Raw genomic sequence first — 13,028 nt, 5'->3', positions numbered from 1 at the left:
TATCACTTTCTGTATTTTAGAAAGAACTTTTAGTAAGTTACCTCTGCCTCATACTTCCCCTTAAACAAAACACGGTGCATTATGTGATGAGCTTCAGTGAATTCAATCTCCAACAGATGACAAAAGCAAAGAGTTCTCCACAGAAAACAGTGGTGTTTTAGCTCTCAGGCTTGCAAACAAGACAGAAAGTATCTTCTGAAAAATACTCATTCTTCTAATGAATGAAATATTTCCAAGTTTTAACCAATATTAATTGCACGTGATTGAGTCAAATGCATGACAATAATTAAGATCCAATAAATAGTTAACACCAAAATGAACAGATATAGAAACCAACTATCTTACCTTGCCTGCATCCAGCCTTTAGGCCAAAGTGGTTTCACTTCCGTTTCCATAAAGGTTTTGAGGTAATCTTCAGCAGACTGACTTCTATTTGGCTCTAGCTCATAGCATCCCAGCTTGATCTTGACAAGATTACACAACAGAGACCTACAGAAAGACAGACAGTACATACATCCAAATAAACAAATCTTTCAAAAGCACAGTAGAAAAGGACTTGGAAATTGAAGCACTGATGCTATACAGCTGCTGTCCATTGCCAGTTTCAGGAAGAGCTCAGTTCCAATCATGTTTTTTGGAAGCTTGCCACTGCACAAGTTTGCTGTTACAATTTGTATGATCTGCCACTGTTACTTATCCATTTCCATAACATCATAGAGCTCTCTTTATGCTTAATATCATTTTGTAACTGCTTTCACATTTTACTTATGGTTTCCTTATAGCTGAAACATCTCTCACTTTGCTCAGTGACCTCTTATCTCATATTTAAGATTGAGAATGACTGAAAGCAAGTGAAATCCATTCTACATATGTTTCAACAGAAGATTCTTTCTGGCAAGGATGCTTTTACTATCCTTAAAAATATGAACATGCACACAGTTAACATTGGCCTTTCAGAGCTTCTCAAATGAAAAACAAAAACAAAAAAAACATTAAAAAACTATTAAAAACCAAAGCAAACAAACAAACAAACAAAAACAACAAAAAAAAAACCCCCAAACCATACAGATTTAAATCTCTCTTCTTTAAGTATGCCTTCAGATCAGTTCAAGCTATACTGGTTTTATATATTCCATTAAGCTTGCTTCCCTGGTAGCTTCACATACTAGAAAGGTTCAGTGTGATAAACCTATCAGCCCTTTTTAATATGTATGTTTGTACTAAAATCAGTTTAGATCTTGCATGGGAAATTACTAATTTAGAATGCACTATCTAGGTTATTTCAGTAATAGTAATCTCAGTTTCAATAAAATCTATTCTAGGAAATAGAACTGTGAGAATTCATAATTTCAGGCAAGAATCTGTGTTGCTCTTGAGAAGCAAGATAGAATTTTTGTTCAGAAGGGTTAGGTTCGTGTATTTCCAAGGACTGGAGGCTTGCTAAACCAACATCACCAGTTTTGGTGCTTTAGCCACTGTGGCAGAAATCTTTACCACTCACTGGATGACAGTGTTTTGAGATCTATTTCTAGAACGGTGGGAAGCAGGTAACTGTTGACATCTCTGTTCCTTGCCTAAACAAACTTGGAGTCCTAGTACCAGTAAGATTGTCATGTATTTGGATAAAACATGATAAACAAGAAGAGAAAAACAGGTTATGCAAACAATGACCTTACTTCAAAGTTAAAGAAAAGGGTGTTTTACCATTGCAGCATTCCAGCTTGCCTTTTTAACTTCGCTCTCCAAAACTTAAGGGAACAATTATTCATTTAACAGCATAATGCAATAATATCCACTTGGACATCCCCTAATGAATTCAGTGAAAATTCTTGGTGGAAAAGGCAGTTTTGTCTCACCTCACTGTATCATCCCAATGAAACTTCTTTCTGGGTCCCACAACCCGCTTTCCAGGTTTATCATCATCATCTTCCTCTGATCCATTTTTCTCCCGCTCATCTTCCGCTTGCAACCTATGGTTAGAACAATTGTTTTCTTTATAGGTATAGCACACAGGGGAAAAAAAAGTGTCCATGAGAAATGAACGTTACCTTCAGCTTCTCATTATGCCTTTCTTAAAGGGTAAACATGTTATTTTCCTCTCCCTCCCTACTACACAGTCCTCAGAGACGAGTGAAAAGGATGTACTGTATAGATGCTACCAACGTTCCTGGCTACAAGCCTCATGTAGTGCCTCTACTGAGAAATGGCAGCATGCTTATCAATCTATTAATGCTTCTCCAAGTCTAAAATTAGATAGCTATGAGGAAACCATTACAATGAACAAGGACAAATTTAACAAGAACTTGAACATACCATCCAACATTGTGATAATCTCTGCTATCCTTCACATAGCCTATAATTTCTCCTTCTCAAGATATATTTCATTTGGTTAATGGAATTTCTTTCTAGAATCAGGTGATAACATCAGTTACACAAAACTGAGTGCTTTGTACAATCCAAAATAACAGCTGTAAACTGGAGCTGAGAACTTAGCTGAGCTCAGGAGCTGAGCAGCATGGAGACAGACTTCAGTGGACTCTAAAATGGGCATGCACAGACTACAGAAATACCTACTTAGCATTCTTAGCTTGATTGCGGGCCTGACAGTCCTCTTGATACTTGCATAACTGTTCAGGCATGACATTACTGACAGCCAGCTTCAGCTTTTGCAGTGGTTCTCTCAAGCGGTCATCCTGTGAAAAAAAACCAAAGTGATCTTACTAGATGCAACATAAAGTATTTCAGATGGTTTCACAAAATTTATTTCATGCTCAGTCCTGAGGCAATGTTCCTGGTACTAACTATTGATTGCAACAGCCACTTCCTACACTTATATGGCACTTGAATCCTGTTAGGGGTAATGGCATTACAGAAACACACATACTTGAAATTTCTCATGCAACCCACGAAGTCTTGAGACCGGGAACAACGAAAGCGGATCATAAGGAAACATATGAATATCACAAAACGTTATGGCATGATCTCATTAAATAATGCTTTTTAATCAATATAGCAAAGGGAAGAAAAACTGAGGGGAAAAAAGCAAGACATCAATGGTGTCTCAACACTTGTAAGTATCCAATTAAACAAGTCTCCAAAAAATAAGTGGTATAAAAGCATCCTAGGTAATGAACAGAAGATATGTATTATTTGACTGCTGCATTATGATTATTATATGTAGTTTATATATCTCAAAAGTAAGGACGATGTATTTTGAATTGTCTACAAATACTAAGAACTTCAAACATTAAAGTAATATACTATATACTTCCCTACATGTTTTAAATTATCTTCCTACGTGTTCTGACTTCCATATTTACTCATAATCACTTACTGAGAAGAAACAGAATATTATAAGCTATTATATCTTGCTGATTAGAAATAGCATATGAATCTGTTTGTCTTCTTAGCCAGTTCCAAGATATCTGCATTTATGATCCTCAGATCCTCTGCAAGATTTAGTCCCTGATTTCATCAAAAGAATTGGGTCAGGATACTTCACATCACAGATAACTTTCTTATTCAGTATGAACACTTTCTTCAAGGTAAAAGCAACTGCAGTATAAAGTATTTGTAGGACCTAGCCACACAGGCAAATTTGCACAAACAATAGAGGCTGGATCATAGGCTATCCATTCTTATTTCTTAGCACAAAAGCAAATGCAATAGTCATCTTTTTAGCCTGTCATAGCCATGCTTACTGTGGCTTTCTAATTCTGCTTCTTTGATATCTAGCCTGTTCCCAGCTTCCAAGATTAAAGAACTTCATTCTCAAACGATAGCTCTGAAATACTTACAATATTTGTTCCTGAAGTATTGACAATAGTGGTTACGCAGAAGAAAGTTTTTAAGCTGATCTACCAGCTGATCCAAAATATTTTGCTATATTGGTGACCGTGTGGCTGTTGCTCTATTCCCCTGCTTTTTGACCTCATCACTGTAACAAAATTGACTCATGCTGGAGCTAATCTCCCCATTGTTACCTGGACATTGAGGTGTAACTTCTTCAGACGCTTTATCAGTGTGTCCTTATTGCATGGCACAAAAGCCTCAAGGTGAGAGTACACTCCATTACGGATGGCAGGATTTATCTCCTGTAACTGTAGCTCAATACTGACAAACAAACAGAAGACAGTCAACCAATAAGGCATTCCAAGATGAAGATGTAAACTGAACAAAAACCTAAGGAAGCTTTGTACGCATAATATGCTCTAGATATGCACACTAAAAATAGCTTCTTGGGACATTTTCAGGTATTACAAGGTTTTTCACAAAAGGAACGAGTTTTAAATCTATGTCAAGAAACCATTTCTATACATCCTTCTCCATGAATGTTGAACACAGTCATTCAAATTTCATTTACTCGCACCATTGCACATCAATCTTGATACAATTTTGACTGGTACAGCCTTCTAGAGATTACTTTTTGTTTCTTAGAATATGAACATAGAACTTCCTATATTCAATGCTTAGTTGGAGGATTAAAGAGAAAAAAAGAGCTGGAATTTTCTTTCATGAAAGCTGAAGGTGGTTTGAATTATGAAAGTGGGGGACAGAAAAAACTAATGGCAGCTCTGTTGAATTTTACAAATGAAGTCAAGGACACAGGGCACTACAAAACACTTCACACTGGATAAAGACAGACAGATAGCCATGACAGGAATTGTATTAATATATAAATCTCTTTAGCTAATAACTAGCTTAGACTGATCTACCTTAATTGACTTTTAAGGCTTTGTTGGAACAACCTCAATAATATTTCCTCTTCTGTACTTTTCCTTTCACCCCCTTTCCAAAAAGGGAAGGTTGTACAGATAAGCACTTACTCCAGCAGAATATTATTCATGTCTTGCGTAAAAAACTTCTTCCTGCCTTCTTCATCAAACATCTTGGCGGCCTGAAAATACAGCAATATGCTTCATAAATAAAATATAAATAAAAAGAGAAGTTCACAGAGCATTTTATCCCAACCAGCTTTCTATCTTTACCCTTACAGCTGTATCACATTATTTTCTGGGGAAGAGCACTACTTGTGACAAAAAAAAAAACCAAAAACAAAAACCAAACCATAAAACCAACCAACCAAAAAAAAAAACAAAATAAAAATTAAAAAAAAAACACACACACAAAAAAACCCAAGACCAAACTATACTCAGACGTTTAGAAAAGAGGTGGGGTTCTTTTTTATTACACTTGAATAAAAACTCCTTCTCATTTTATTTTTTGTTTGCCTGGATCACATCTATTAACAAATTCCTACCTTCAATAACAATTAAGAAAAAAAATCATATGGATGCTTTATTACCTCACAACCACCAACATTCTACTACCATCAACATTCTATTTACTTTTAAAAAAGCATTACTAAACGTTTTTTACATTTTGCCTGTCAAGGAGGCAAAAGCATCAGCATATTTCTACTCCCAATATATAAAAGGCTCTTTTCCTATCTCTGAGTGTCTCATTGAGTTAGGGTTTCCCAGCCTTCTTAGATCCTTCTCAATCCTTTATTGCAATTTGTACAAATGATTTGTGTATGCTGGAGAAATACCTCATCCCTCTTTACTGATGCTGTCTAGAATTCTCTCTGTTTCGAGAAGAGATCTCCAATACTTTTTACTTGTCTATTCCTGAGCCTGTTTGGGGTGGGAAAAAAAAAATACAGCCTTACTCCTAGTCATACTTCCTTTTCTTAGAATTTTTTACAGACATCACATTAAGTCCCATGCAGAATCCCTTTATCTTTGCTCTTACCACCTAGGTTATTATTTTTACGAACAATGACAGCTTCTAGGAGAAAGCCAATTCCCTGCACTATTCTACAAAAATCAGTAAGATCATCTCTCTAATATTCATCCACTCTACAGATTTATAGAAGAGAAAAAACCTCCCACTTTTAGATGCTTATTGTCATCTTAAACTCTAGCACTGGGACCAGACAGCAAATACCTAAAGCAGCTGGAAAAGGATATAGAGAAAAAAGTAGGCAAGTGTGTTATCGTTATAATGACTGATAAACATCAGAGTCAGTCAATATGCTATGAGGTTGAATAATCAAATAAAAAATCTCTGCCTTTCAAAAAAAATTACTTATGATATCATAGCTAAAAACTATAAACAAAAGCAAGTATTAACTTGATAAAATTCCTTTATTACTATGAAATACTTACTTTTCTTGCTCTTTTTAACTGGCCCATTTAAGTTTGAAAGAAAATTTTTGAACTGTGAACTCTACACTGCATACACAAAAAAGGAGTCTGATATTATATCAGAAACCATAAGGTAGCCAATTGTCTGAATGCTTTACCACTTCAGTCCTGAACATTGATACTAGATTTTAAGCTGCTTTAAGGACTGCATTCTGCTCACTAGTTTCTACTGCAAATTCAGCTGCTGAGAAGATGGTACTATCTGCTCAAGAATACTACGGCATTTCTCCTGCTAAAAAAATTAGAAAGGTTATATTTACAAGTGATAGGATACCAAAAATACAAGTTTGAAAACTTTAAGCACAATTAACACAAGAATCACCTGCGTAACAAAGTGGGAAACAAAGACATCCTTTGACATTTCTGATCCAGGGAGACCTTAAAGGCCAATTTCAGCCTTATACTATCATACCCAACAGTGCTCCTGGCCTTCAGAGACAGCAGCATGGGCAGATTGAAAAACTGCATCACTATCAATGAACTGTGGTTTGTTGTTTCTTTTTCCCACAGATTATCTTGATCTTTCACAAGAGAAAAATGCCATTACTTTTCTGCTTGTGCAAAATAGTCATCTGTCAGAGTACTTCAAAACCGCCCACTTAAGGAACTACAAGATACTCATCTACAATAGGAAGGCAGGAAGTTTCTGATGGCATTTAGTCAGTGGCTTTCTAAATTTGTGGTCTGATTTTTTGTTTCATTTTTTTTAAAATTTAGATATAGCAGACTATTCACGGAATACAGGCACTTCCATACAGCTTAAGAAACCTCTTAGCTTTATCTTCAGTAGAGAACTAAAGCTTTGAGACAGTTAAGTACCTGACAAGACAAACTTCTGTTTTCCTGCTTTTTAGAAGAGGTTTTCCTCTCATTGACAGGGGATCAATTGATTGCAATTTGCAGGAGATAAGGAAACTGAAGTCTTTACATCAACAGTTTAGTTTTTCCCCAAGTGTATGGGTAGACTTGCTCTACTCAGCCAGCACCAACCTTCCAGATGACATGATCAAACACGTAAGATAGAAGAGTTCAGTCTTCCAAGAGCTTAATTCCAATCAAAGCTTTCTTAAATTTTGGGGGGGCTTGTTATACAGTGAAGAGGCACAAATTTGGGGCAGGCGTGTAACAATTCCTGACTTTTAGCCTAATAAAATTCTGCAGTTTTGCTAGAAGCTGATTGTTAATTCATAGCAAAATTAGCCTAAATATTCAAAGGTAGGGGAAAAAAAAATCTTCTCTTTAGTAAATATTAACCCCCTAGCTGCATTTAGCTTGGTACATTGATTTTATCATTACCCTTACAGCACAGCAAGCTCTGCTTCTACTTAAACTATTTAATTTTTTCCCAAAAAATGTAGTAATTCAAACTGCTTTTTCAAAACTTACTCTGAGTAAGGAAAAGCTGCACTTTATTCTGAGTAAGAAAAAGCTTTAATATGTGAATCCAGACAACCAAACAAGAAATTAATTCTCAACTTATGATAACAGCCACATCTGAAACAAGGAGCATAGAGTAATTTAATAGCTCCAATCCCTTTCAACATTCGTAACTGAATGATTTAAAATTTCTCATTAATATTAACAAGTTTGGATTTAATTCTAACCTTCAAATCTTTTTTTTTTTTTTAATCTTGCTGGGTTGTGTTCTTAGTGGGGTTTTTAGCTGTTGCTGTTGTTTTTCAAGATAAGTTAACATTTATGTTACAGAGCCAAACGCTCAAAACACTGATTTGTAAGCTGCAGTCTTATTTCAGGTTTTTGCTTCCAAAGAGTCATCCATTTCACAAATTAGTAGTTAAAGTAACACTGCTCCCATTACGAGAACAACCCAAACAAACATTCCAAGTTACTGTACACAGATTTAGAAAACCTTGTCTCCCCTGAGAAACAAATGCTGCTTTAACAACTGACCTGTGTAATTTCTGTACCCGTTTTCATCTGAGTATAAATACAGCCATTAAGACTGACATTAAGGTCAATTCTACATTTTATTAGAGTTTCAGCCAGCAGTTCAAGGAGGACAACTCAGGCCCTAATTATTCTTCCCCTTTCTCTCAGATTCTTGAATGCAATCCTTTACCAGTGATTTCATACTTACTGTTCGAAGGTCTCCAATGCGCTTTTCAAGTAGCACAGGCAGACCCTCTGGGAGGGCAGGCACCTGCTTGGGTGTCATGACCTGAGAGGTGTAGGTTGCCTGAGTGACATTTCCATTTTCTCCTGACAGCTCAGATACCGGGCTGCCATCAGAAGTGCCATCAAGCAACTTGTCAAAGTCAATGTCTCCCAGCATCTCCAGGGCACTTTCAGTTTCTTGCAGGAGCTCACGTTCATTTGTGCTACCAAAAATGGAGAGGACAGGATCATTGATCCTGAGATTCAAGTCAGAGATATCATTTCCTGCACTGAGAGAGGAGGAAGGAATTTTACTAGGGGTAGAGGTTGCAACAGTCACTGTAGGTTTTGGAGTAGATTCCTTCTTCCTCATGGCTTCCTTCTCCTTTTGAAATTTACGGATCATGGCAGCCAGAGAGAGTGAGTCTTTATACAATTTCTTTTTCTTCTTTTCAGACTTGTGTGAATTTAAGGCCATTACTCTGTAGAGAGAAGAAATCTTTCATTACAATGGACATAATTTTGAGGCTTCAGTAACCTTTACAAAGGTTTACTGGATGTTTACTACAATTATCAGGGGCAAGAGACAAGTACTCTGTGTTTCTAACTTCTGACTATTCTATCAACTACCATAAGCCTTTGCTGGTCATGTGATTTCATGCTCTCAACTGATTTATTTTGTACACATTAAGACAAAGGTTATTTACTTTTGACTTACCAAATTAATTAGGGAGAAGTTGTTACAGTTGTTCACTCAACTGATTTATGCTACTGAAATACTTAAACTTGCCTTTCAGACTCCTGAATGCTTGCTTGAGGTTTATGCACACCATGTAAGCCAAAATAAAATTCTCTTCAATGTTAAAAATTCTCATCTGCAGGCTCACCACCTATATGCCATTTAAACTGATGATTTTCAGCCAATTTATCATCTTAATAAAAAATACTATCAAATTTTCAATACCAACTCGAACATACATAATAAGACAATTTTCACTCAACAGTTTTCTAGAACACAAAAAAACTCCCCCACACCTTAACAGTTCCATGCTAGCCTCAGAATTCAGGAAAGCACAGTTAGTAAAAAACCATGTTGAATAATAAAGAACCTTTATCATTTTCCAGATTAGAAACCAAAAGATTGGAAGAAAATTTTTTTCTTTAGATGATGTAAATCTTAGTAGTATAGAAGAATTTGGGTAGACCAGTGATGGATAGTGCTGTTCACAGACTCAAAATTTCTTGTCTGCGTTTTCTCTTTCCGTGTTTTTTATTATTCTTTGTTCAAAATTTTGGGGGATAAAAAAATTAGCTTGTAAGACTTATTTATGCAAAAAGCCCATACAAATTCCAAATCAAAAATCCATTAGCTACTAATTACAGTTCAAAATGACAGTATTTGAAACGGCTGTAATAATCTTGCTGTGCTATGCAATCTTGAAACCAAACCCCCACACAATTCATGGTTTCAACTAAAGAAACCTACCCCAACTGCTTAGGAACTTTCATTTTCCGAGGCTTCTTCTCCTTTTCTGTCCCTTCATCTTTCCGCTTGCGCTTCTTCATTCCTCGATCTTCACTTTCTTTTAACTTTGCTATCTAGAAAAGAGGCAAAGCACAAGGATTCTTTCACCCTAAAAAGACTTTAAAAGCATAAAACATTCAGTTTTCCTTACACTTTCCAATTCAGAGCCAAGGAAAATACCTCAATCTGAGTTAAGGAAAAGTACCACCGTATTCCTAGCAGCAACTGCAGTTACAAGTCTTTATCATGAACCATTTTTAAACCGCTGCAAAAATCAGAGTTTTCAGTAAGAAGTATACTTTAAGACACAAGGAGGCTGATGCCAAGACAATCTAAGCAGTGGCCACCTTGGAAGACTGAATCCCTCCATCTTCTTCTGCTACCACAGTTCCATTGCTGATTGTGAAGTTACATATTTTTTTTACCAATTCAGACCAGCTGCCTCCCCTCCCAGTTTCTTGCTTATCCCTAGCTTACCTGCTGGTGCAGACTAAGGAAAAAGAAAACCTTCACACTGTGCAAACATTAATCAGCAACAGACAAAATTCTGGTGTGCTATCAATGCTTTTTAAGTCCAAAATCCCAGTTGTAGCATCTTAAGGGATGCTATGAACAAAGTTAACTCCATCCCAGGCCAGACCCAATATAAGATCCTTAAAATTATGTTAAATTTAAAGAATTCTAGAGCAGGAAAGCACAACAGAAACTAGAAAGTTCTTGGAATGGCATGGAACTTACAAATGTGATACACAATTATGTTAGCACCGATCATAATTTGTTCAAGTAGATAGAACAGCACTCTGTTTGGGAAAGACTGTATGTATATATTTAATATAGCTACTCTTACATACAGAGTCTACTTTAACATGTATTTTAAGTGCTATTCTGAATGTCCATAACCCTTCCATACCACGTCAGCTTTGTACAAAATCATAAAAGTAATGTTAGAGAATTTAAGTTCTCTGATAGCAAAATTCCTCTAAAATTACAGATTCATCTCTCACTTGAAGACTGATAGACACAACTTGTAAGCTTGCCTAAAAAAGATGATTAATCTTACAAGACTGGACACGCTATGGACATCCCAAGTTAGTTCCCAAATGCTAGTACACAAGGGATAAAACAGAGAATGGAATGAAACACTACTGTGCACCCTTCTGCTTTCAGCCAATTCATTCGAGACATTCTAAGCATATCAAATATTTCTCAGTGTTCACTTAGCTGTAAGTTCTGTGTAAAAAGCATAATAAAATCACTCACTTTAGGTGGCCTATGCTTTTTGTCTTCTGCAAAGTCTTCATCCTCTGAGTCAGATGCCTGGCGGAACTGCAGTGTGCCAGTGTTGATATAAAACCCTCCATATTTGGTTGTCAGGGATGCAGGAACCAGTTCATCATACTGGGTAGGAAAAAGATGAGTTTATCAGCATTTTTTAAGATTAACATGTAGTTCATTTATCAGTCTCTACACATTAAAAATTAAACAAGTACACAGCACAGGTTGCTAGAATAGAAACAGGGGTAATGCTATTGTAAACTTACTGGCTGAGGTACAGAACATTTAATACCACAAAACAACCTTTCTACTTCTAAAGCAATGCCTCAGTGTTCTGCTTCTGAGAACATGTTACCTTATGCTACATGTTAAGTCTCAGGGTATCTAAACCATATCAATAATAACACCACCTGCCTATGAGCAACTTCACTTGATTGTTCATGAAATGGTTTTGTACTGGAAGTTGGCAGGCACACAGTGAATTCTTTGTTTTACTCTATGACAGCCTTTACAGCCATACCAGCAACATCACTAGTTCAAAACAAATTTTGAAAGAAAAATATCTGCCTCTTATCAACATTACATTTCAAGTTCCAAACTTCTATTGAATACCCTTCAATTTTATGAGACCATATGCACTTCCTTCTATTCCTCATACATTTTTATCAAAGGCCCTTTAATTTATCTGTATGTGATACCTACAGTTATTTCCAGAACCTATTTCTTCCTTTTTTCTGAAAAAGATGACAGTCTGAACAATCCCTATATTGTAGTGGAAGAAACCTAATTTATATCAGAAATTTACAGGATTGGATGCTATATTCAGGAAACAGGACTGAAGATAATGGAAGTGTTTTTGTAAATTAAGCATAAAATAACTTCAGATTATATGCTTTGTTTCATTAAGAATTATGAATTAATACCAAATCTCCGCAGTGCTCGTGACAAGTTCAGACTTTCTAACACGTGCTACATTTAGTACCAACTCTACCTACAGAGTCCTGCTCTAAAACCTACTTCTCCAACAAAGGTTGCTCAATTTTTCTTTTGTTAAAGATGTTACCTCATACATGACAAACTTAGCCATAGTACCTCTTAGCTTACTTCCAGTTTTTGGTGTTGGATATAATATTACGCCTTATACAATTACCACAGTGCCAGGATTTGTTTCATTGAAAGTCAGACATTCTCATTCTGTTTAGACAGTTTTAAAACCAGAGAAGGTTTCAAACTCTGATCCACAATTTGTTTTGGTAAGTATTCAGGGTTTTTCTGAAGGAATTTACAAGTTAGAATTACAAAGCCATATCTCAAAAATACTGAAATCAAAAGACATACAAAAAGGGGTCAATATTAAGTATAGTGGAACACAGAATTAATTCCATTATTTCATGACCAGCAGCCTCCTCAGATTTACCTTCTCCAGGTATATCCAGAAAACTGTTAAACTCCAGGAAATACCTTCAACAGCAAACTCTCAAAAAGGCTAGGGAGATTAGATGATTTATTCTAGCTCATTGCACAGGTATCAAAGCAAGCCATGGAAATGTTTGCAAGAGAACTGAGGGGAGGTTGCCTTGGTTATGCCAGTGTCACTACACTGAAGGACAGTGTTGTCCTGAACTACACTAAATTCAAACTACCAGTCTTAGTTTTCAAATACTGAGAATTTTAAGATGATGAACTTGATAAGCAGCAAATACAATTCTGGAAGCTACAGTCTGTCTAGAAGCATAATCAGAGGCACATATCTCACAACAAAGATAAGGAGGAAGCATTTGCAGAACCTAGAAAGTGTTAGCTAAGTTCCAGGATGACACAGTAAGAATCCATTTCTGTCCTTTTGACTGAAAGGATACAATTTTGACACATCTCAGAGATATGCAGTTATAGCTGCAAGTAAT

At 36.1% G+C, this 13,028-nt stretch overlaps 1 protein-coding gene across 1 annotated transcript in view; it reads right to left on the bottom strand.

The window, feature by feature from the left end:
- Positions 1-13,028, bottom strand: part of UBN2 (ubinuclein 2) — a 52,457-nt gene that overhangs the window by 20,340 nt on the left and 19,089 nt on the right. The window contains exons 4-11 of the mRNA XM_030447084.1: positions 11,110-11,247; positions 9,811-9,923; positions 8,308-8,806; positions 4,827-4,897; positions 3,984-4,113; positions 2,575-2,693; positions 1,857-1,970; positions 346-489 (exon numbers count right to left, since the gene is read on the bottom strand). Coding sequence (XP_030302944.1) covers positions 346-489; positions 1,857-1,970; positions 2,575-2,693; positions 3,984-4,113; positions 4,827-4,897; positions 8,308-8,806; positions 9,811-9,923; positions 11,110-11,247 — 1,328 coding nt within the window. The remainder of the gene's footprint in view (positions 1-345; positions 490-1,856; positions 1,971-2,574; positions 2,694-3,983; positions 4,114-4,826; positions 4,898-8,307; positions 8,807-9,810; positions 9,924-11,109; positions 11,248-13,028) is intronic.

This window comes from Calypte anna, chromosome 1 (genome assembly GCF_003957555.1).
Source record: "Calypte anna isolate BGI_N300 chromosome 1, bCalAnn1_v1.p, whole genome shotgun sequence".
Classification (NCBI taxonomy): Eukaryota; Metazoa; Chordata; class Aves; order Apodiformes; family Trochilidae; genus Calypte; species Calypte anna.
The sequence above is the reverse complement of the archived record's forward strand: the minus strand, read 5'-3'. Positions and strand labels throughout refer to the sequence as shown.